The sequence below is a fragment of the Carcharhinus amblyrhynchos genome, chromosome 7, assembly GCF_965287045.1.
Source record: "Carcharhinus amblyrhynchos chromosome 7, sCarAmb.v2.hapA, whole genome shotgun sequence".
Lineage (NCBI taxonomy): Eukaryota > Metazoa > Chordata > Chondrichthyes > Carcharhiniformes > Carcharhinidae > Carcharhinus > Carcharhinus amblyrhynchos.
The window spans coordinates 27,131,569-27,156,250 of record NC_137330.1 but is presented as its reverse complement, the minus strand read 5'-3'; the positions used below and the strand labels follow the sequence as shown (position 1 = coordinate 27,156,250).

The window sequence follows — 24,682 nt, the reverse complement described above, 5'->3', positions numbered from 1 at the left end:
TAAGTTGACAACATGGGAAGTAAAATAAATGCAATAAATCTGTACGTATTATTCAAAATTACAATGAATCCTGACACCCAGAACATTTTAACCTGTTGAGGACTGAAAAAGTCTTTCAGCCATTTTGAAATGGGCAGCACTGTGACATAGTGGTTAGCACTGCTGCCTCACAGCGCCAGGAACCTCAGTTCAATTCCGGCCTTGGGTAACTGTCTGTGTGGAGTTTGCCCATTCTCCCCATGATTGCATGCGTTTCCTCCGGGTGCTCCAAGCGGATCAAAATTCAGTCTTTCACAAGACAAAATGAACTTTCTGATGTCCCTGCAATTAACCCGATAGCTGGCATGCAGCAGGCTGTCCGGGCTGGCTGAAATAAAGATTAAAAATCACATTCCCCTCCAAACAGGTCCCATAACAAGCTCCTTAAGGAGCTTGCTGGGCAGTTAGTTGAAGCTGAATGAGTTTCCCATTCCTTCCCGTCCATCATTACGAATAAATTCCAAACTGTTCCAGAGACGTTGGGATCCTGAGATGATGGGTGGAATTTTATGGCCCTAATCCAGGCGGGGGTGGGCGGGAAAATGCCATGAGGTGTTCAAACATCTGTAGACATCAATGGGACTGGAAAACACCACTAGCATAAAATTCTGCTTGACATCAGAAACCATAATTTTAAAATCAGACCCACATTGGATCCCAGCCCTACTGGCTGTTGAAAATCTGGTGCCTTGTATCTTATCACTGAATAAAATTGTGTAAATCAAGTGGGTAAATTCTAATTGTAATGAGGTGCAGCATTCTAATGTAAGAAGTCAGATTTTCAAATCCAGTAGATCCGTTTATACTAAATCAGGTGCCAGAAGAATAAAATTATTTCCTCTATTTATTCTGTAGCTTATATGGTCATTCTGTTTTCCAGACGTGGGCGATTTAAGCGTTCAAACAGCGTGACAGCCAGTGTGCAGGCTGACCTTGAACTAGAAGGATTTCCTAGTCCAGTTACCATGGAGGATAAGGCACTTCAGTTTGGTTCCTCTTTCCAGCGTCACTCTGAGCCCAGTACCCCTACCCAATACACTGCACTCAGAACTGTGCGCACACAGGGCCCACTGGGCTACAGAGAGGATTATCGAACACCCATTGACACATCCAACTTCCCACCACCGGATCCATGGCTGGAATCCACCCATCAACCTGTGGAAACTGGCCGAATGTCCCCTTGTCGACGGGATGGGCAATGGTTCATGAAGCTGCTGCATGCCGAAACAAAGAGGATGGAAGGATGGTGTAAGCAGATGGAGAGAGAAGCAGAGGAGAATGATCTGTCGGAAGAAAGTAAGAATACCAGTTTTTGTATTTTCCTCAAGAATCTGTGTAATTTTCCATGAAACATGCTTCAAATTGGGTCAGGATGTGCAGGAGTCTGCAGTTCTAGCACTTAGAGAATGGATAGGGAAATAAGATGAAGAAAATTGGAAGTGGTACTACTTAAAATCTTTATTATATAAAGAAGTCACCATATTCCCTTAATTTATGCATTGTGATATACCATAGACTCATACCATAGAACCACTACAGTGCAGAAGGAGGCCTTTCAGCCCATCGAGTATGCATAGACTCTCCGAAAGAACATATTGCCCATCCCTGGCCCTGTCCCCATAACCCCATGTATTTCTCTTGACCAATCCACCTAACCTACACATCTTCGGACTCAAAAGTTCAATTAATCAATCACACTCTTTGCAATTCTAAGAGCTCACTAAGTTTATCTAGTACTACAGACTCTGGAAGTTCATCCACAAACAAGGTATAACCAATGCTCACTACCTTTCAATACTGTGACAGAATTCCTAATTCAAAAGATTCGTGGGGCATATTTATCAGTGCCTCTGTTATCTCCTCATCTGCAATGTTCTGAACTTCATCCTATCTGATCTGGTGAATTTCCTATCTTAGTCTCAATAACTTGTTTAATGCATTACCCATTTGAGTGTTTATTTCTGATACTGAATCCTGTATTTACTCTGTTACTCCTTTCAACTTCCTACGTAAACACCAAGACTAAATATTTTTGAAGCTTCTCTGCTATTCTTTAACAATAAAATACAAGTAGTGCCCTTCATTTAGTTTATCACGAGTCAATTCATCTCTCATACTTAACAAATCTTTAAGGTATTCTCTTAACCTTTAAGATGTTTCCCTTTGTATTGGTTGCTAGTCTATTTCATTATTTCTCTTAACCTTCTTAGTCTGCCTTTTTGCTTTCTTTCTGTCTTTTATATTATTTACTGATATTCTTTTATAAATTAATTGAAACTGTATCTTCTCTCAATTTACAAATGGATCTTCATCTTAGCACATTGCCTTTCAACCCAATTTTTCTGTATTTAACCTGTATCTTATCCATTTTCTGTTTAAATTATTTTCACTGGCTCACCGTTCATCTTCTAAGCAATTAACTTAGGCTACGTGATCTTTACGTCATATAAATATTGAAAAGTAGTCCAAACAAAACCTCTTTGCATTAATCCAAAGAATGGCAAGAAATTGGTCACATTACCTGAGGATGTCTATAGATCATGAGCTCCTGATAAGGAAGAATTGTAAGATATTACTTTTCCAAAAGTTCAAGGATAGAGAAATATTAATGATGGGGAAGAGAAAGCTTTCTTTTTGCCAAACGTTTCCTTGGTCAATGTGCCTTAACTTCTGAGCTCCAGAGCTTCATATCTGGGGAGTATCTGAAAGAAGCGCTGGGGAACCCCACCTTGAGGCTTCTAAATAAAATTTGCATGGCAATTGTCCTGGGCTTAGATAATGGAGAGGGAATAATAAGTATCCTAACAGCAAGATTAACAGTGACGACAACATAGTTAGGTTTTTCATAAGAACTGAAAAGGAAAGAGAAAACTTAGTTTTGTATCTATAACCCTAAAATTAGAAAACAAGGAAGTAATTTGGAACTATATTAGACCTTACTGCAGCTGGAACATTGTGTGCCATGTCACTATAGGAAAGGTATTAAAGCATTGTCATGTTACCGGGGATAAGAATTTTCCGTTAGAAGAGATATTTGAGAGGTTAAGACTTTTTTCCACTGGGACTGAATTGGTGACCTCATTGATGTCCAAAGAGAATGAAAAGCTATGATAAGTCAAGTAATACTGGAGTGCTTCCATTAGTCAGGTAGACATGGATGGTACAAATTTAGGATGATGACAAAAAGATTCAAGAGGCAGGTTGGAAGAAAATCTTTATACTGTGACTGTTACAACCCCGTAGAAACCAATCACTTTTCTAAATAGGTGTTCCCAGTGACCAACTCAAAAGATCACATAACAAGATTTTGTGTTTTAAAACTTTTACTGGAACAAAGTAAAATCAACAATGATTAAACTGAATAGGCAACACACTAAGCTACAGAAAAGGTATTCCCTATTAACTTCTTAACACAATCAAAAACTCCACATTTATACATGGCACCACATCCTCAAAAGAAATGTACGGGTAATTCTCCCACCCCACTACACTGATTTTTTAGCACTGTGGGCCAGGAGATTCAAGTGGCACCTGATTTGGGCAATCCGCGGTGGGCGTCTGGCCCTGAGCACATCTCCCATTGCTGGATTTCTGCTACCATCAGCTCCGTGCCAGAAATCTGTGTGGAATTGAATAACTTATGCAGCCTCTAATTTTAATGTTATTTGAATGCAATTAGCGGGCCCCGGACTGAAATCTCTGGGCCCGCTAGCCCCTCCACCCTGCCAGGAATATTAGACTCCAGTGGGGCTTACAGTAGATTCCTACTAATGGGGAGCTAGTGACCTGACCCCGCTGGAGTGAAGGGGGCCAATTGATAACCCCCCCCCCCCCCCCCGCCGCCCCCAGAGAGTCGGCTGCCGAGGGGAGTGCCTGCTGGGCATTGGCACCTTGGCAGTGCCAGCCTGGGCACCCTGGCATTGTCCAAGGAGAAAAGTGCCAATGCCCAGAGGACACATTGGCACTATTTGGCAGCCATGGAGCAGCATCAAGGGGGAAGAACATAGAACATAGAACATAGAACACTACAGCACAAACAGGCCCTTCGGCCCACAAGTTGCGCCGACCACATCACCTACCAACCTACAGACCTATCTATAACCCTCAATCTCATTAAACCCCATATACTCATCCAGAAGTCTTTTAAAAGACCCCAGCGAGTTCGCCTCCACCACCACTGACGGCAGCCGATTCCATTCACTCACCACCCTCTGAGTGAAAAACTTACCCCTAACATCACTTCTGAACCTCCCTCCCCGCACCTTAAATCTGTGTCCTCTCGTAGCGACCATTTCAAACCGGGGAAATAGCCTCTGAGAGTCCACCCTATCTATTCCTCTCAACATTTTGTAAACTTCTATCAGGTCGCCTCTCAACCTTCGTCTCTCCAGGGAAAAGAGTCCCAGCTCCCTCAACCTAACTTCATAAGGCATGCCTCCCAGTCCAGGCAACATCCTTGTAAATCTCCTCTGCACCCTTTCAATAGCTTCTACATCTTTCCTATAGTGAGGCGACCAGAACTGCGCACAATACTCCAAATGAGGCCTGACAAGGGTCTTATAAAGTTCCAGCATTACCTCCCGACTCCTAAACTCAATCCCTCGATTAATGAAGGCCAGTACACCATACGCCTTCTTGACCACCTCCTCCACCTGCGAGGCCGATTTAAGAGTCCTGTGGACCCGGACCCCAAGATCCTTCTGCTCCTCAACACTACTCAGACTTCTGCCCTTAATAGTGTACTCGTTCATCCCGTTGGTTCTGCCAAAATGGACGACAACACATTTATCCGCGTTGAAGTCCATCTGCCACTTCTCCGCCCAGTCCTGCATCCTATCTATGTCCTGCTGCAACTTTTGCCATCCTTCCAGATCATCCACAACACCACCGACCTTCGTGTCATCAGCGAACTTACTTACCCATCCCTCCACTTCCTCATCCAGGTCATTTATGAAAATGACAAACAACAAGGGTCCCAGAACAGATCCTTGAGGCACTCCGCTGGTGACTGACCTCCATTCAGAAAAAGCCCCATCCACAACCACTCTCTGCCTTCTGCAGGCAAGCCAGTTCTGGATCCACAAGGCCAAAGGCCCTTGGATCCCATGCCCTCTCACCTTCTCAAGAAGTCTTGCATGGGGAAGGGCCAATTGCAGGGTGGGGCCTGATGGAGTGGAGCCTCTGGGGGGTGTCGGTGGGGGTGGTGGGTGCCACTGCCATTCTGCTGTCGGGATTGGTTGGGGAGGGAAGAAAGCCAGTGATCGGGGCTGCCAACCAGGTGGGCAGCGGGCTAGCCTGCCTTGGGTATCGGGACTGCGGCGAACAGGGTTTAGTATTGCCGATGTGGGAAGAAAATGGGAGGGTGGAGGCGGGAGATTAAGGCTGCCGGTCGTAGGGGGGTGAGACTTGAGGCTGCCCTGGACATGTCCAGGAGACCAGCAATCGGACCGTGGGGGATCACACGGGGGGGCCGGCAGACAGGGGCCACTGCACAGGCACCGATCGCGGCGTTGACAGATCGGCCATGCGTTACGCTGCCGGACTCTCCAGCAGCATTGGCCCCACTCACTGGTTTTTGACGTGGATCTCGCTAGTGCACTGAAGAGTTGGGAGATTAATTTTTAAACTGCCGCTGGAAAAAAAGCGTGATGTACTCGAGTTTTTACACAAATTCGACACTTAGAATTTTTGGGGGAGAATTGCCTCCATAGCATTACACTTCCAAGTCCCAGCTCCTCCTGCTTTAACAGGATCTCTTCTACCTGCCCTCCCTACGGTGGATCTCCAAGTGTCCTTTTAAACAAATTCCTCTGCGCTCCATCTTCTCAGCATACTCAAGTGGACTTCCAGTAGCAAGGTACCATCTGATGATGCCACGTTCTTTGACTCTCTACAAACTTTATTTCTCACTAGCACTCTGCTTGGTGATTGTCCTGAAAGCCATTGTTTTTCCCAGCTTGGCATTATTGCACCTGTAGTGAATTTTCTTCCCCAAAGCCAGGCCGACTGCCCCTGTAGACATCAAGAACTCTACCTCCCGTTTGTGCTAAGGTGCTTTAACTTGCCCCTTACTTTCAACAAGTCTCAACTGTGGGCCCTGTCTCCATGGTAACCAGGTCACCATTGTTTATTTAAAACCAGGTTTTAGGTCCAAGAGAAAGGTGAAATTGTCTGCTGCAAGCCATTGGTGTTGTGGAGTTTATAAGATATTTGAATTAGATATTCAAATTCAATAAGTGCTTGAAAAGATTTTGGGAGCATGTGAAGGATTCGGATTATGCTAGTTGGCTCATATGATGGAGACTAGTATAGGCCTGATGGATCAGTTGGCTGCTTTCTCTCTAGTAGTATTTAATTATTCTAATTTCTTGCATTATATGGCAGTGGTCAATAATATAATGTACAGGAAAAATAGTACTCATTGGACTATATTCCTTATATTTAAAGCAAAAATTTCTAAAACTTAAAAGAGGACAACACCAACTGGTTTTAAGAGATGAATAAGTTAGAGAAATTGTAGGAAACTCATTCACAATGGGCTTGAATTAGAAAATGTTGTTAACAACTAAAATTGAATGAATTATGTGATTGTAATGTGTGTTTTTTTTAAATAAACTTGTGAAAGAGAATGCAAAGTTTTGACAATGAATAGTTGATTTAAATCTGAAATGTTCTGCATATTTGTGTAACCTGATTAGTCTGTAATTAAGAAATCCTTGCAGCTGCTTGTAGCGGGAATATTGTCCAACATCCTGTCTATGAAGAAGCATAGGCTTGGAAATGAATTAAATGCTGCTCTATCAGACATACCTTCAGCTTTGTGAAGTCTAATTTTGAAATAACATTTATTATTTCTTTGTCCTTTGTTTCGTACATGACACGCAAATTGTCAATGTGTGCGAAATAATGGAACAAATTTTTATTTAATTTCCAGCATAATTTGTGGCACAGCTGTGAGATAATATTTGCTACACCTTTTGAAGTGTTTTGTTTTCACTGAGAACTAGATAATGATCAGCTATGAAAAGGCAGAAACTTGCCAAAAACTTTATCTGGGATTAGCTACAGGAGAATCAAAGAAAGATACAAGACGTGAGATGAATTACATTAAAAGCAACATGGGTTCACGCACATTTTACACATTGTTGTGGTCAGTCAAAGAGTGAAATAAGACATTTATTATAACACCAGACCGCGGTTCTTACTCCAAATAGTTCATTGTGCATTATAAAGCATGAAATCAAGTTGATGCTTTGTTGGAGCAGCAAAAAAAATCATTAATTTGTCATTTCGTAAGCTAAGGAAAAGAATAATTTAAACCTAAATGGAAAGGGGGTTCAGTGGCTTAACATGTTTTTTATTTCATCCTCAGCTTTAGGGAAAATTCGGAGTGCAGTGGGCAGTGCTCAGCTTCTTATGTCTCAGAAATTCCAACAGTTTTACTGGCTTTGTCAGCAGAATCTGGTAAGTACTGCTATTCTTTTCGAAATAAACTTGTCAAAATTTACAGTTCTGTCAGCAATTGCAAAGTCTGAACATCAGATTATTCTTGTATCAGATTTCTATTTCAAATTGTTTGCACTGTCTGATTATTTCTTCATCACAAGCCAAGTGTGGTTACGATATATTAGGGTCTGTAGTTTGCCAGATTCACAACCAAACTAATTTACTGAATGCAAGCATTTACCATTTAATATTGGACATGAGCACTACCCTGTACTTGAATTGTACACAGCTAACACCAATTGTTAGTTATTGTCATTAGAAACACAAGTAGGTCAGTTAGTTGGGGTGTCATTTTACTTGTCATCCAACAATCATGCCACAAATGACGACCCAAGACACTCCAGGAATAGTCTTTGTCTAATGAAACATTTACTTCAAAATATTTCTAAGTCTTGTGTTAAGTTTTTTTGCAACATAAACTACCGATCAAACATAAAGATCAGTAAAACAATAATGTGGCTTCTTTACTTAAAGACAAGATTGGTACTGTTAACTGGGAGACTCTCGATAAATATCTGACCTCAACGGCTGCTGCTTGTACGGTGACTACAAGTCTTGGGACTAACACATCACATCACATCACATCACATCCTAAGAACATAAGAAATAAGACCAGGAGTAGGCCATCTAGCCCTTCGAGCCTGCCCCACCATTCAATAAGATCATGGCTGATCTGAAGTGGATCAGTTCCACTTTCCCGCTTTCTCCCCATGACCCTTAATTCCCTTGTCTATCAAAAACCTATCTACCCGCATCTTAAATATATTTAGTGAGGCAGCCTCCACCACTTCAACAGGCAGAGAATTCCAGAGATTCACCACCCTTTGAGTGAAGAAGTTCCTCCTCAACTCCAATCTAAACTGTCCCCCCTCCTTATCTTGAGGCTGTGCCCTCTAGTCCTGTCAAGGTAGTAAAAATTAATAACAGTTTAAAATGTGCCTCATTAAAGGTAAATGCACATCATATCACAACACCTTGAATCTCACTTAAGCACCCAGGTGCATTACATTCCAGTTTCCTATTCAGTGGTGCTTGCTTGATGTTTGAGCTTTAATTTCCACCAAAAGATTTCCAATCCCACTGTTTACTTCATAACAAGTAAGAAACTGGTTGCAGTAAAGGTTTATAAAGTGAAATCTATCTAGCTTTCACACAATTGGTACCATACATAATGCTGCACAATATTGTAAATCCACACATAGTTTGCCAGTGTATTTCAAATTCAATTTTTGCCGTGCTATACCATAACTTTACAGTACATTGAAGAGAAGTTGCATGAGGAACTGCGGTGCAAGGAAAGGAACCGATAGTTGGTGATGAATATAATTTTTCAATTAGATGACATGTTTGTACAATGTTTAATTATCAAGGTAAAATCCCAAAAACAAGTATGATCAACATGTATTTAACTTAAGATTTTCCAACGTGATTTATACTTCCAGGCTGACTACTGTAAATGGGTACATTACTGTCATACATGCAGCAACTGATAAGTATAAATACTCCAGCATTTAGCTGTAAAGGAGCAGTCCTTTATTGCACAAAATGAAGTAAAGCAAAACCACAAGCCTGTAGTGAACACAAACAGGTCTCAACCATGACAGTGCAATAATGGACCCACTCAGGGGCCTGCTTTATTACAGGACTCGGTGTATGAGCTCCACCTGGTTGGTTAATTACCAATCCCCAGTGAGTACGTATTTAACGAGTCCTACAGGGAGGTCAATCAGTGATTCCCCGTGCAAGTCCTGGAGGTTATCACAAAATGAAATTAGAAAAGCAAAAGTATATGGACTATGTAATCAATAGCTTTTATTGCCTAGTCACCCAACAGAACAAACCCTGAGAACTCCTCATCAGTGACTGCAATCTTTAGAAAATTCATCGGAACAGTCTTTTTCACTTGATTCAGTTTCTTTGTGAACCCAGCTTCTGAATGCTGTATCGTTATTCAAAATACAAACTACAAAGCAAGACAATTAATTTGCTGCTTAGCTGCAGCAGCTGACAGTCTTTGCAAAATGAATGTTTGCAGATCTTCAGACATTCCATAAGCAAAATGATACTGGGGAATGTCTAAAACTGTCAGCCTCCTCTCTTCTGTTTCTCCACAGATGATGCCTGATATTTTCAGTGTTTCCATTGTCGCCTATATTTGTTTATTCCCCATAGCTTTCTGACAACATTGTTGAATATCCTCCCAGCTGTTACATTGTGTGACTAAAAGGAGCAGTTAAACCTCTTAACTATCCCAGCTGTTGTGTTTGTTCACTGTATAACACTTCCAAGGTAATGGCCTCCCATTCAATCTGATGCCAAGTGCACCACACCCCCTCAATCCATGACAGTATCAGCTCTTTAATTGGCTGACCTTTTGAATTTTACTCCACACTATCAGGTAATCTTTTTTTTCCCGTCTGAAAGTAACTTCAACCTATCAATATCAACCATGTAACTGACAGTAAACGGACTGGTTTTACTGCATTAGCACCAACATTAACTGTTACCTTTGATGGTGCACAGTTCTGCTGTCCGTTACACCAAAGCTCATTGGAGCTTGGTTCACTTTCCAGTAATCTGAAAACCTTGCAAAGCTCTCCTGATAGTGAGCTGGCACTCTCTGATCTGCTGCTACACCGTATTTTGAATCACCCTCCCCAACCGAGTTTCATTTCCATGAAGTATCGTCCCAAGATGGACCGAGGATGGGGTGGGGAGGGGATCACTGACAGCTTTTCCTGTCATTCTTCTTATTGGAACCGGTTAAACCGTTTTTTTTTGTAATTCAGGCTACTTGGCCTTTCTACCACTTCAAGCTTTACTTGTGGAAGGTGTGAATTTGATCTTACTCCTTTCCCCAATCTTGGATGTTGAATCTTTATGATGGTGAACAGTGATTGCATTTCTCAGCAGCCTCTTATCACATTTTAACAATAAAATATGGTTCACTGTCATCAGCAATATTATATGCACTCTGTCTTCTATTTTATAAGTTAATAGCATGAAAAGAACTGACATGCAGAACTCCGCCAGTTCCTTTTCTCCAACCAGAGACTCTCTGTTGGCTATTGGCAAACAGTTTCCAATCGAGCATCTAAACTCTTAAGCCCTATCTATTTTAAAGTCTGACACAAGGAACTTTATTAAATACCTTTCAAAAATCCAGTACATTTTCCTCACACACTTGATCTCAGACATTCTATTGGTTTAAATTTGCAATGAATAACTCTGAGTTCTCCACGGACTTACCTCAGTGACTTATCTCACTGCTTATGTCAGGCTTAACTGCTGTATAATTCCCACGTAAGTTAATATTTCACTCCTGCAGTATAGTCGTTGTATCTGTGGTGCTCCTAAAATGATTCCTATAACCACATTTTTTTTTCATTGTAACCTGTAGCAATCATCCCACCTGTTCCACAGTGTCTGTATCTGAGATCAGTGAAATCACCACAGATATGCAGGCTTTGAGTTTCTATTATAGTTTACCCACTTTACTCGTTTACCCACAAAACAATTTAGTGTTTATTTATAAAATATGCTTGTTTTAGAAGCAGGAGTGTGCTCACCACATGGCTGCATTATCAGAGGGTGATATTTTGGATTGGTTTGTGTGGTGGACTCTTGATAATTAACAAATAGATTTGAGTTTTTCAGAACTCAAAGGCGTGTGAATTTTGGCGCTGTGTCAATCATGGACATTTGTAATAGGAAGTCTCAACTCTTTAAAAAGAAATGAAAGAGTAATAACTGTAACAGCTTGCTTTACATTGACATTGTTTTAAAAATGGTAATGTAGATGTACTTAATCTCACATAATGTTGCACAAATTAGGTAAGTGCAGGTGTATCCATCAGGTACCTGAAGGATAGAGGTAGGGAATAACTGATGTCAACATGCATATGAAATTGAGTGCCTATTTTAAAGTTATACATTCTGTCCTTACTTTTAACTTTCTATGATGTATTCATCATTAAAATACAATATATTTCTGTATTTGTACTTATGTTGGGAATGGCCGATATAAGCATATTACACTTATATTCAGACAACAGTGGCTACAAAGCACTACCAACTGGGGTAAAGTAAAACTATATCATGACAAAATTATATTGGATGTTTCCATGTGGCTGTTGAAATTAATAATGAGTAAAGCTGACAGGAAATACATAAAGATGTGAGATTTTAAATAAATTACTGATCGATCTTCTGTGGTATTGCATCAAGGAAGCCAAGATGAAGTGTAGTCCTCAGGTAAAGCAAGATGAGTGATATGAAACGAGATCATGTATCATCCCAATTTTAAAGTCAGCTTTTACACTTGTATTTCCATTACAAACTGTTATGTTCATGTATATGAAGTGACCAATTTTATTCCCATGATTATTCCATCACTGCCATAGGCGGTTTCCTAACTCCCTGCTTTCTATCAGCATATTTTGATATTTGCCAAGAAGCACATGTTTAAATCATTGCGTGCGTTAGAAATCATTTATCTCATGGGACGTAAAGAAGAGTCTTAATGGATCATTTTAGAGTCATAGTGAGTCATAGAGGTTTACAGCATGGAAACAGGCCCCTCAACCCAACTTGTCCATGCCACCCTTTTTTTTAAACCCGTAAACTAATCCCAATTGCCCACATTTAGCTCATATCCCTCTATACCCATCAACCCATGTAACTGTCTAAGTTCTTTTTAAAAGACAAAAGTGTACCTGCCTCTACTGCTACCTCTGGCAGCTTGTTCCAGATACTCACCACCCTCTGTGAAAAAATTGCTCCTCTGGACACTTTTGTATTTCTCTTTCCTCACTTTAAACCTATGCCCTCTGGTTTTAGACTCCCCTACCTTTGGGAAAAGATATTGACTATCTAGCTGATCTGTATTCCTCATTATTTTATAGATCTATTTAAGATCACCCCTTAGCCTCCTATGCTCCAGAGAAAAATGTCCCAGTCTATTCAGCCTCTCCTTATAACTCAATCCATCAAGTCCCAGAAGCAACCTAGTAAATCTTTTCTGCACGCTTTCTAGTTTAATAATATCCTTTCTATAATAGGGTAACCAGAATTGTGCACAGTATTCCAAGTGTGGCCTTACCAATATCTTGTACAACTTCAACAAGACTTTCCAACTTCTGTATTCAATGTTCTGATCGATGAAACCAAGCATGCCGAATGCCTTCTTCATCACTCTGTCCACCTGTGACTCCACTTTCAAGGAACTATGAACACGTACCCCTAGATCTCTTTGTTCTGTAACTCTCCCCGGTGCCCTACCATTAACTGAGTAAGTCCTACCCTGGTTCAATCTACCAAAATGCATCACCTCGCATTTGTCTAAATTAAACTCCATCTGCCATTCGTCAGCCCACTGGCCCAAATGATCAAAACCCCATTGCAATTGGAGATAACTTTCTTCACTGTCCATTATGCCACCAATCTTAGTGTCATCTGCAAACTTACTAACTATGCCTCCTATATTCCCATCCAAATCATTAATATAAATGACAAATAACAGTGGACCCAGCACTGATCCCTGAGGCACACCACTGGTCACAGGCCTCCAGTTTGAAAAACAATTCTCTACAACCACCATCTGCCTTCTGTCAAGAAGCCAGTTTTGTATCCATTTAGATACCTCAACCTGATCCTGTGGGATTTAACGTTATGCAACAACCTACCATGCAGTACCTTGTCAAAGGCCTTGCTAAAGTCCACGTAGACAACATCAACTGCACTGCCCTCATCTACCTTCTTGGGTACCCCTTCAAAAAAGCTCAATCAAATTTGTGAGTCATGATTTTCCACTCACAGCCATGCTGACTGTCCCTAATCAGTACTTGGTTCTCTAAATGCCTGTAGATCCTGTCAAAATACCTTCCAACAATTTACCCACCACAGATGTGAGGCTCATTGGCCTGTAGTTCGCAGGCTTTTGCCTGCAGCCCTTTTTAAACAAAGGCACAAAGATAAAGGGGGGGGCGGTTTAGAACGGAGTTGAGGAGGAACTTCTTCACTCAAAGGGTGGTGAATCTCTGGAATTCTCTGCCCGTTGACGTGGTGGAGGCTGCCTCGCTAAATATTTTTAAGATGCGGGTTGATGGGTTTTTGATAAGAGAGGGGATTAAGGGTTATGGGGAGAGGGTGGGAATGTGGAACTGAGCCACGACAGATCAGCCATGATCTTATTGAATGGCGGGGCAGGCTCGAAGGGCTAGATGGCCTACTCCTGCTCCTATTTCTTATGTTCTTACGTTCTTATGAATCTTCAGGCATCTCACCCATGACTATCAATGATTCAAATATCTCGGCTAGGGGACTCGCAATTTCCTCTCTAGCCTCCCACAATATCCTGGGATACACTTCATCAGTTCCTGGGTATTTAACCACCTTGATGCGCTTTAAGACTTCCAGCACGCCCTTCTCTGTAATATGTACACTCCTCAAGACATCACCTATTTACTTCCCCAAGTTCCCTAACATCCATGCTTTTCTTAACAATGAATACTGATGAGAAATATTCATTTAGGATTTCACCCATCTCTTGTGGATCCGCATATAGATGACCTTGTTGATCCTTAAGAGGTCCTGTTCTCTCCCTTGTTACTCTTTTATCCTTTATGTATTTGTAGAAGCTCTGTGGATTCTCCTTTGCCTTATCTTGCCAAGACAATCTTGTGTCCCCTTTTCGCCCTCCTGATTTCTCTCTTAACTCTACTCCTACACCCCCATACTCTTCAAAGGGTTCACTTGATCCCAGCTGCCTTGCCATTTTAACTGAATGTAACTTGCAACAACAGGGACAATGTGCCTTAACTCTCACATAAAAGCCCTTGAAGTGAGATGACTTATTAGGAAAAGAATGTAATAAAACAACTTTCACATTTGAAACAACAGGGACAAAGCAGATGGACATATATTTAGAAATGCCAAAATTCATTTCACACCAATAAGAAAACTGACACTTTTTAAAATGGATGTATGCATTTGCATGATGATGTGAATTTGTAATGACCATTGTAACTTAGTGATTTAAATGATGAAATTGTAGCACATGTGCCCTTTTTTTGTTTAATTTACAAAGCTTTTAGTACTTCATGGCAAACGGTAAAAGATTTCTTACTCTAAGAGCCGACAGGAATATTACATATACAATGAATTAGAGTCTGCTTCGTTTTTCAGAGAACACTGGGAGGAAGGGTGGCTTGTGAATCACAGACTAAATATTCTGATATTGCCAAAACAAGCTAGCTGATTATACACCATATACACTAAACCAAATACTTTCACATTAAGGCAAGTATTACATTGAGTAACAGGATTTCACAGGTCTGACATTTGTTCTGCGACCAAATTGAAACTTTCTTTAACCAAGTAAGTATCCCCAGGTTAGATATCCCTTCAATATTTTGTCTGTTTTGCATACTTTGAGATTTTGTTCTCCTAATACGTAGAGGCCATATTTTTCTATGGAACTTCCTGAATTCCTTTACCTTAAGCTTTATAAATAAGGTGAGAGTTAAGGAGCATGATCACAGAAACTGTCAAGCATTTGGCTCTTGTGTAGATATATAAAAGATTATGATTCCCATTTTCATAAGAAATATAATGAAGCCAAATGCACTAGATCCCATCAGATAGATTAGCATGTCAAGCATCATTAAAATAAGCAGTGCTTCTTCTTTGGGTCAGCTATGATGGCATCTGATAGAGCTATAGAAAAGTTGCAGTGCACAAAGAGGCCATTAAGTCCATCATGTCCATGCCAACCAAAACTGAGCAAAAAGAAACTAGCCGCTCATTTTAGTCCCATTTTCCAGCACCTACTCTGTAGACTTCCAGGTAACAACACTTCAGATGCAAATTTGGGTACCTTTTAAATGAATTATGCATTTCAGCCTCAACCACCAACTTGAGCAGTGAATTCCAGATGCCCACCGCCCTTTGCGTAAAAAAGACTTTCCTCACATCCCCTCTCATCCTTCTACCAATCACCTTAAATTTCTGCCCTGTAGTAATTGACCTCTCAGAAACAAGTCCTTCTTGTCTCACTCCCTCATAATATTGTACACCTCAGTTAGGTTACCCTTTAGCCTCCTCTATTCAAAGGAAAACAACCCTAGTCAATCCAATCATCCCTCACAGCTGCAATTTTCAAGCCCCACCAATATGTCTGTAAATCCTCTCTGCACTATTTTCAGAGCAATTATATACCTCCTGTGATGTGATGACCAGAAATGTTACCTCCCTGCTTTGGTATTCAATACTCCACCCATTAAAGGAAAGCATTCCATATGCTTTCTTGACCACCCTTTCTACCGATCTCACCAACTTCAGGGATCTGTGGTCATGCACTCCAAGGTCTTTCATTTCCTCAACTCCTCACAAGATTTTCCCATTTATTGAGTATTTCCTTGTTTTATTTGCCCTCCCCAAGTGCTTTACCGCACTTTTCCAAATTGAATTCCATTTGATACTTCTCTGCTCGCTCAACCAAACCATTTGAATCATTCTGGAGTCAACAATTATCCTCTTCACTATCAACTACATAACCATTTTTTGTGACATGTGCAAATTTCTCAACCATGCCATCTACACCTAAATCTAAATCATCGATATGTACAACAAACAGCAATTGCGCCAGTGCTGAACCCATGTAAATCATCACTAGTAGCTACTTTCCAGTTGCAAAAATATGCATTGATTTTGGGTCCAGTGATGGGAAACAACCTACCTCTCTTCCCTGTATCCCAAGTGACCTTACTTTCCTGATCAGTCTGCCATGTGGGATCTTGCTTTACTAATGCACATGTTTTCTTGGGTGCAAATTTCGTAATAATTTCTTGCTTGTAAAACTCCTGTACTTGGAGTATTCCACACACTGTTTTCTGAGGACAAGAAATCTGAGTGGCTTTTCTTAGTTTGAAGTCTTCAATAATTGGAAAGGTCTCACTTTGGAGAACCTTTGTGATTTGCACAAGATAACAATATTCCAGAAAATTGTCTTCAGCAATACGTTTATTTGTGCCCTCCTGCAGACAGGATTCCCACTTATTATTGAAGGGTATCCTTTAATTTGCAGTTGTGCCACAGCTTCCGATAAAGCTCAAGGTTGAAGATGTCAACACTAACGATAAATTTAGATATGTTTGTGTCATGTTTTACCACGTTAGGTTCTGCAGTAGAAAACAGGTAAAACTTAAGAATTTCAGGGTCCCCACATTTAATATTTAACACCAACAGCTGATGTTCCAGAACATCTTGCCTGACTAATTGACTTAGTAATTTGATTTCTGGCACATTGCCTTGCAATTGCCAGTATTTTAATTATGCCAGAGAGACAAAGCCACTCATTTGAAAAAAAAATCCAATGCTCATTCTGCCTCTCTTGTTCATATTTCAAAACACCACAAAAATTCAAGATTATGATAAGATTTTATGAGAAGTTTTCAGAAAAATGGTACCACACGAACACTTCAGCATCATTTAGTGAATCATCACCATTTATCTTCAGAAGGCCAAGACCAATAGCATAGATAATTGTTCAGAATGAAATGCAGTTTAAAACATTGCAGCTTATTTTCCCCTTTAATTATTTTGCTCCCTCATGGGATACTCTGCTATGCTGAGATGAAAATGATACTGTAATGGTTCAGTTCTCCATGGTGGGTATTCAAAGAGAAAACTGACGAGCATTCAGATAAAAAGTATTTGAGTTATTGCGCAGTGGAAAGGGCGAAATATTATTGAGCAAAAGGTACATTTTACAGTTAATGAAGCTAAAATCTTTGCTATGTCTGTTTATATTGCCTGGCATTTCTTTGCTCTCTTGTTTCTAATATTAATGTCAAGCCAAAAAAACTTTCCAGTATTTGGGCACATGTAGAACGAGTCTTGGCTCATGAATATGCAATGAGGTAAACAGCAAAAGTATTTTAATATCCGTAAATTGTGAAATCTGCAATTTCAGAGGTGTAGTTTTTTTTCAATGTATGCTAATGAGTTGACTTGGTTTCTGCTAGGATCCCAGTGCGATGCCAAGGCCTACATCCCAGGATCTAGCAGGATTTTGGGACCTCCTGCAGCTTTCCATTGAAGATGTCAGCATGAAGTTTGATGAGCTGCATCAGCTGAAGGCAAATGATTGGAAACCTATTGAGCCATTTGAAAAACAGGTGAAGTAAAGTGGTTCAGTAAAATAAAATGCAGCCAGTAAAATTAAAAACAGCTAATATTGCTTTTCTCCAGAAAGACCACAATTCCCTTCAGGCCTTGAAGTCAGGACCAAGTCTGCAAAGGTGAACAGCAGGATTCCAATGGCAATCTTCATAGTAATAGCTAATCAAGAGACCCCACCACCTCATCAACCGGTTGAGGACAGAGGGTTGACTCTCCATGCCCCTGGCCAGTAGAAACAGGAGTAGGCCATTCAGCCCATTCAGCCTGCTCTCCCATTCAATATGATCGCTGCTGAGCATCCACTTCAGTGCCCTTTTTCCCACAATCCCCAAATCCCATCATGTGATTGGTAATTAGAAATGTGTCAATCCTTTCTTAAACATACTCAATGACTAAGCTTCCAAAGGCCGTTTGGGTAGAGAATTCCAAAAATTCACAACCTTCTGAATAAAAGTATTGGGCAGAATTGATGGGTAACTCCAACAATGGTGTCAGGACTACGAGAACGCCCATTGCTGTCCAGGCACAAACCTCGCCCCCCCCGGCTCCTTCAGTGTGGAAACCTCCAAACACCATTGTACCATAGGTTATCAACACCTGCCAATAACATGTTTTGCCATTCAAGTAATTCAAGATTGATCTGCACCCCAATTCTACCTACATGCCATTGTTCCATTTCCGTTAATATCCTTGCTTAACAACAACGTATCAATGTAAAATTCCCTTATCACCCTATGTATCTCAGATCACCCCTTAACCTTTAACTCAGTGGAATACAGTGGTACAATGTACTTAATGGGACCACCATGGGAGATTTCCAAGTGAGATTATTTCCTATCAATGGTGAATGGAAGTGCCATGTAGTGTGTTGTTGAAGCAGTTTGGAAAAATATCTTTGCATTCAGAAGGGAGTGAACTGGCATAGGATAAGAAGGTAAGAGGGGATTCTCAGCCCATTGGCAGCCTGCTGTCACTAATTCATTCCTTTTTGGGCTGCAGCATGACATGGAAATGGGACACCGTTAGCTGAGAGAACATGGTGTGTGCAGATGTATGCTGTGGCTCACGTGCCTCAGAGTGGGGCTATACTGGCTGTCCAAGCAGCAGCTCTTGGGTATCTGAAAGCCAAAATGCCAAAGCACAAGGTTGGAGTGAGCTGGAAAGCAAACTATCCCGGGTCACACCATCTGCAGTCTGCCTTTCATTCCAGACAGCAGGATAACAGTGAAGTGGGAATTGGAATTGCTTAAGGGAGGAACATATATCATCATCCTGAATGTTCTTGGCAACACTGAATGCAACAACCTCAATCACTGCTGGCCCTATAATGTGGAATACCATCACTGCCAAAGGGCTGACGAGAAGTGGTTGTGCTGCTCTCTCCTGTTGTGTGGCACCTAATCCTAAAAGGGAGAGGGAAGAATGTAAGTGAGCCTTGGCAATGTGTTTGGGATGATGTGCACATCATAGCTAAATAACTGGAAGCTAGAGCAACAGCGAGAGGTGGGCGCGAGGCTGGCCGCACTGGTAAGTGTTGAAGGATGGATGGAGCATCTGAATGTTTAGCATGAGTCTGATTCCTGATGGCTGGTTGATGGGTTGTAGTGCACGGGATTGTCGGTGCAGTGGGATGAAGATACATTCCCTGACCTTGACCAACTGCGTGAGGTCTTTGAACGTTTTCCAGCACTGCAGCCAGTTTTACGTGGGCCAGATTCCAGGAATTGATCTCCACTAAATTGATTCTGGAGATAAAGGTGTTGAAGTATGAGGAGAGATTAAATAGTTTGGGCCTGTACTCGCTGGAGTTTAGAAGGGTGAGAGGGGATCTGACCGAGGTATATAAAATTTTAAAAAGGATTGATAAAGTAAATGTAGACCAAATGTTTCTTGTTATGCGGCAAATGCTTCTTGTTACATCTGAAACAAGAAGTCATAGGTATCGGTTGAGATTTAAAACTGAGATGGGGAGAAACTACTTCTCGCAGAGGATGATGGATTTGTGGAACTCACTGCCCCATAGTCTGGTCAGATCCCATTTGGAGTATTCTGAGCAGTTTTGGGCCCTATATCTAGGGAAGGATCTGCTGGCCTTGGAAAGGGTCCAGAGGAGGTTCACAAGAATGATCCCTGAAATGAAGAGCTTATCGTATGAGAAATGGTTGCGGATTCTGGGTCTGGACTCGTTGAAGTTTAGAAGATGAGGGGAGATCTTATATAACTTACAGGATACTGCGAGGCCTAGATAGAATGGATGTGGAGAAGATGTTTCCACCAGTTGGAAAATCTAGAACCAGGGTGCACAACCTCAGGCTAAAAGGACAATCAATTAAAACAGAGATGAGGAGGAATTTCTTCAGCCAGAGAGTGGTGAATCTGTGGAACTCTTCACCGCAGAGGCCTGTGGAGACCAGGTCATTGAGTGTCTTTAAGACAGAGATAGATAGGTTCTTGATTAATAAGGGGGTCAGAGGTTATGGTGAAAAGGCCAGAGAATGGGGATGAGAAAATATCAGCCATAATTGAATGGTGGAGCAGACTCGATGGGCCGAGTGGCCTAATTCTGCTCCTATGTCTTATGGTCATAGCGTGGTGAGTCTGAATGGTTTCAAGAGGGAGGTAGACATATTCCCAATTTAAAAAAAGGGAAAGAAGGATATGGATAGCAGGTGGGGAAGTGGATTTGAGAGCTGCCATGATCTGATTGAATGACAGAGCAGGCCTGAATTTGCCTACTTCTGCTCCTAATTCTAATGTTCCTATAACAATTGGCTCCTGTTCGCTTTGGAGCGTGTGCATTGTATGCCTCTCGGCCCATTGTGAAACATAAGCTCTCTTCTCCTCTGGATCACCTGGACTAAGGTTTTCAGCAGCGCATCAAATAACCTGGAAATCCTCCTGCTAGAGTATAGATCCATTTGCAATCTGCTTCCTTCACTCAAACGTTTTATTACACTGTTTCAGAGGCCTGAGTTCACCTCCCCTTTAAGAGGCACAGCTTTCTTTCAGTAAGGTAAGTCACACTAGGCACAGAGCAGGCATGGAGTTTGCATTGATAGAGCACAGGGTAATCGCATGTGATGACCTCTGCGCCTGTTAACAGGCCTAATAGAAATTTTAGCCTTTGTGTCTGAACTTTATTCCCCACAGCAGTCCAGAGTTGTACTGAATATACAAATCAAGAAAATCTCTACTTTGACCCCCAAAATGCATTGAATTATCCAATCCCAACTACACTGACAGTGGACAAACTTGCCATCATTCTCCCACCTATTGAAAAAAAATACCATCCTCCCACCATCAAGAAAGAGAAGTGTGGTTATCTAGGCAACCAATAAAATGAGTGCATAGTTCGCATGTGTGGGAAGATATATGAAGGGTGAGACACCTTTGGAACTAATAAGTCCACACCTTCAGAAAGGAGAAGCAAGAAGAAAAGTTAGCAATGAGAAGATTTCAGTGAGAAACAATGAGAAAATAAGTCTTCAGTTCTAGTAAATGGCTTCCACTAAAGAGGCTAGCTCCATTTTATTAATCATTGCATTATGTGTGTAACATTGATTATGCACAGATTTAACAATTCCTAAAATTAAAAATACCAATTATTCACGCTTTAAATTTTATTTTTGCACATTTACAAGCAAAGAACGCATGGCATAAATGTTGCCCACAATGATGTTTCATATTTACAAAATCTAGTAAGAGCTTCATAGTTTTGCATATCTCACACACCATGTTATATTCTGAAGCAGCAACAAATTTCAGATGGATAATAATGATTAAAAATATGATAGATTCACTACTCTCCTCTTTTAGCCTCCAACCAGGTAACTCCTTCCCCTCAATTATCTCCATCTACATCTCAACTCCTCCTGCGCCCAGTCCCCTGACATCTTTATTCCCCTTTTTCCACTGAGGAGTTTGGAAAGAAGAAAGAGAATGTTAAAATAGAGAAGTTGCCAGGCCAGGGCAACACTGCAGGTTAGAAAGCACAGGGTGATGAGTGAATGTAACTTGATGAGAACTCAAATATATTCACCAGTTTATATGAGTTGGAAGATAAGGGGATTGGTCAAAAGAGCATTTACAGTCTAATTTAGAGTTGACAAAGGCATGGCTGAAGATTTTAGCAAGAGGTGAACTGAGTCAGCAATGGAGATGGATACTGTCTAGTTGGTAGAGGTTTCATGTTTGGGAGGTGGTATCACAAAAACTTTAAGGAGTTTCTTCAGTACATCATCCAGATAGTGTACACTGTAGTCATGGTACTCCAATTGTAGCTGTTTAAATTTGTCAATCCAGCTGGATTGACAATCCAGGACAAGATTGCCTTGTCTTGGATGGTATTGGGGGTCATCAAAATGAATGCAGCCTTGCCCAGGCAAATGGAGTATATTCCATCATTCTTCTGACCTGTGCTGGTAGATGGTGAAGATGAGTAGTTTAGAAGGTAAGTCAACCCCACAGAACTTCAAAGTATAAAGTCTCAGAGAGATGATTTGGCATTCTCCCGTCAGGTATAGTCATTGTTTGGCACGTGTGTGACTCAACTGGTCGTTTTTTTTTATTTTTAAAATTTGTTCATGGAGTGTGGAAATCATTGATAAAGATGTTGATTATAGTTCATTCTGAATTGTCCATGAGAAGGTGGTGGTAAGCCTGGAGCCACTACAGTCCATGTGGTTTAGGTACTTCCACATAACGGTTAGATAAAGAGCTATAGGATTTCAACCCAACAGCAATGGAAGGGAGTGGTTAATGTCTACATCAGGGTGGTATGTAGTGTGTATGAATGTGTGTAACTTCTGCTCTGCAGTCCTTGAAATAAACTTTATTTTTGCAATCCTGCGTTGAATAGTTAACATTAGTTCCACCTGTTAAGCATTTTAGATGAGGACACTTATTTTCTCTCCACATTAGGATTTTATTTTCAGGGGAATCAAACTGTTCCCCACCTGCAGATAATACGAAATTGAGGAGTATTCGTCTCATGTCCAAATGAGAGCAGGTATATCAGACTGCTCATGGCCAGGCTCTGTTTGCTGCCAATGTCTGTGGCTCTAATTTCAGATTTGCGTACCTTGGTGGCACAACTTAATAAGATTGACTGTATGAATCAGATTAGCCCAGAGACTGTGAACCTTTTGTATTCAAAGGCCGGTAATAAGCGCACAGCTTTCAGGGGGGTTTATTGGGGAGCCAGAATTTCTTTTTAAAAAGTGGCTGTCGCTTTATTTTTGCATTTTTTTCTATTTAACATTAATGACAATTATTTAATAATTTCTCAGGAGGAAAAGAAGATTCCGCCTCCAGTACCAAAGAAGCCACCAAAAGGAAAAATCCCTATCGTGCGAGAGAAGTCCCTTGATCTTCCTGATAGGCAACGACAGGAGGCGAGGAAACGGCTAATGGCTGCCAAGCGAGCGGCTTCCTTTCGACAGAACTCGGCCGCAGAACGCGCAGATAGCATTGAGATTTACATCCCAGAGGCACAAACCAGGCTCTAAAGACAGTTTCTTGCCTAGTGTCCTTTTTAATTTCTGTTTGCCATCGGCTCTCAATATTTGTCATGTACATTTCACGAACCAAGCCCGGTGGAATTAGTGTTGGGATTTCCATGGTAATTCTTGGCCCAGCCTCCACTGTGTATGCTCTTGCTGTTGTGTTCATTGTGCCATATATCACAGTGGAATGATTATAAATTCTGGGTTTTTGAACTCGTTGCAAGAATTCTAACATTCTGTGAGAGGAATCAATCCAAGGAGGTCACACTAAATATTCCACTTATCCATCAAGCTCTCTCCCTCAGAAACTACTGAAGTGGAGGACCTCTAGAGAAAGAATGCAAATTCAGCTAACCACACTATTTTCTATGAATTGGTTTGCTCAATGGGTTTGAGGGAATGGCTAAATGATGCTCTCTGGAGAGCATTGGAGGAGTGAACTAATGAAACCAGAAGGTGCTGTGGTTTCAACGGAAGAAAATGGGGGGAATGAATAATGTGCCAACACAATTTCTTATCTCTTAGCATTATAATTGAACCTAGCTCCTATGAAGGGAACAAAAAGGCGCTATGCCCTGTGCTCAGCAGAACTGTTCCTCACTCAAAACTATTCAGGGACTGAACTCCAGTATGCTTTGGGGAAAGTATAGGTAAAAAGGTAAGAATTATTTCTCTAAAATAACTCTTACAGAATATCAATCTGCAGAATCTATTGGGACAGCAAGTAATTTTCATCTGCTGAGACAAAGTACTGAAACCCCTCAGCGTCTGAAGTATTTGCCAAAATGTTTTAAGACTTGAAAGAGGAAAAAAAGTTTTCTTAACTACTTTGCGAGTGTGCCAAAATGGTTTTCGGCACAGTGTTACGTATCTTTTAAGTAAAATGGGTGGGGGGAGGGGGGGGGAGTGCTCACCTTGTACGGGTGGCAAATATGTGCAATAGTAATCAGCCTCATATTAAATGTGTGCAATTACAATCGTGCCAACGCAGAGAGTGGAGTCGAAAGAAAGAGACTGAATGTAACTTCCCCACGAACGCTTGCCTTACTATAGCCAGATACTGATAGTTAGATCTTTCAGCAAAGGAAATTCAGAAGTAATCTCCTGATAGTAATCACTCCAATATCCCCTTCAACTAATATTTATTATGCTCCTTTAAAGAAACTTTTTTATTTATACACAGTTGCGTTAACTCTTTTGAATTGGCATGCTGTTTCAATTTTTATTTTCAAAAAAATGTACTAAATATGCTAGCTATGAGTGAGAACATTTATAAATAATACACGCTTACAGTGAATATGTTAACTATTATTTACTGATTTCTTTTGGTAAGAATTATCTTTAAGCTTTTGTATGTGATTGGACTGAGTGCTCCTGAACAGTGTGTGTGTCATGTCAATGTAACCAACAAAAGATTTCTTGAAAGTGAGCACAAAGATTTCAATTAAACT

General features: G+C 40.9%; 1 protein-coding gene across 6 annotated transcripts in view; it reads left to right on the top strand.

Moving 5' to 3' along the window:
- dlgap2a (discs, large (Drosophila) homolog-associated protein 2a) overlaps nt 1-24,113 on the top strand; it is an 874,451-nt gene extending 850,338 nt beyond the window's left edge. For all 6 annotated transcript variants that reach the window (XM_080192052.1, XM_080192051.1, XM_080192054.1 and 3 more), the window contains 4 exons: nt 920-1,335; nt 7,412-7,503; nt 17,571-17,723; nt 23,016-24,113. In XM_080192052.1, the coding sequence (XP_080048178.1) occupies nt 920-1,335; nt 7,412-7,503; nt 17,571-17,723; nt 23,016-23,234 (880 nt within the window). In that variant the 3' untranslated portion in view covers nt 23,235-24,113. The remainder of the gene's footprint in view (nt 1-919; nt 1,336-7,411; nt 7,504-17,570; nt 17,724-23,015) is intronic.
- Nucleotides 24,114-24,682: the final 569 nt, after the last annotated feature.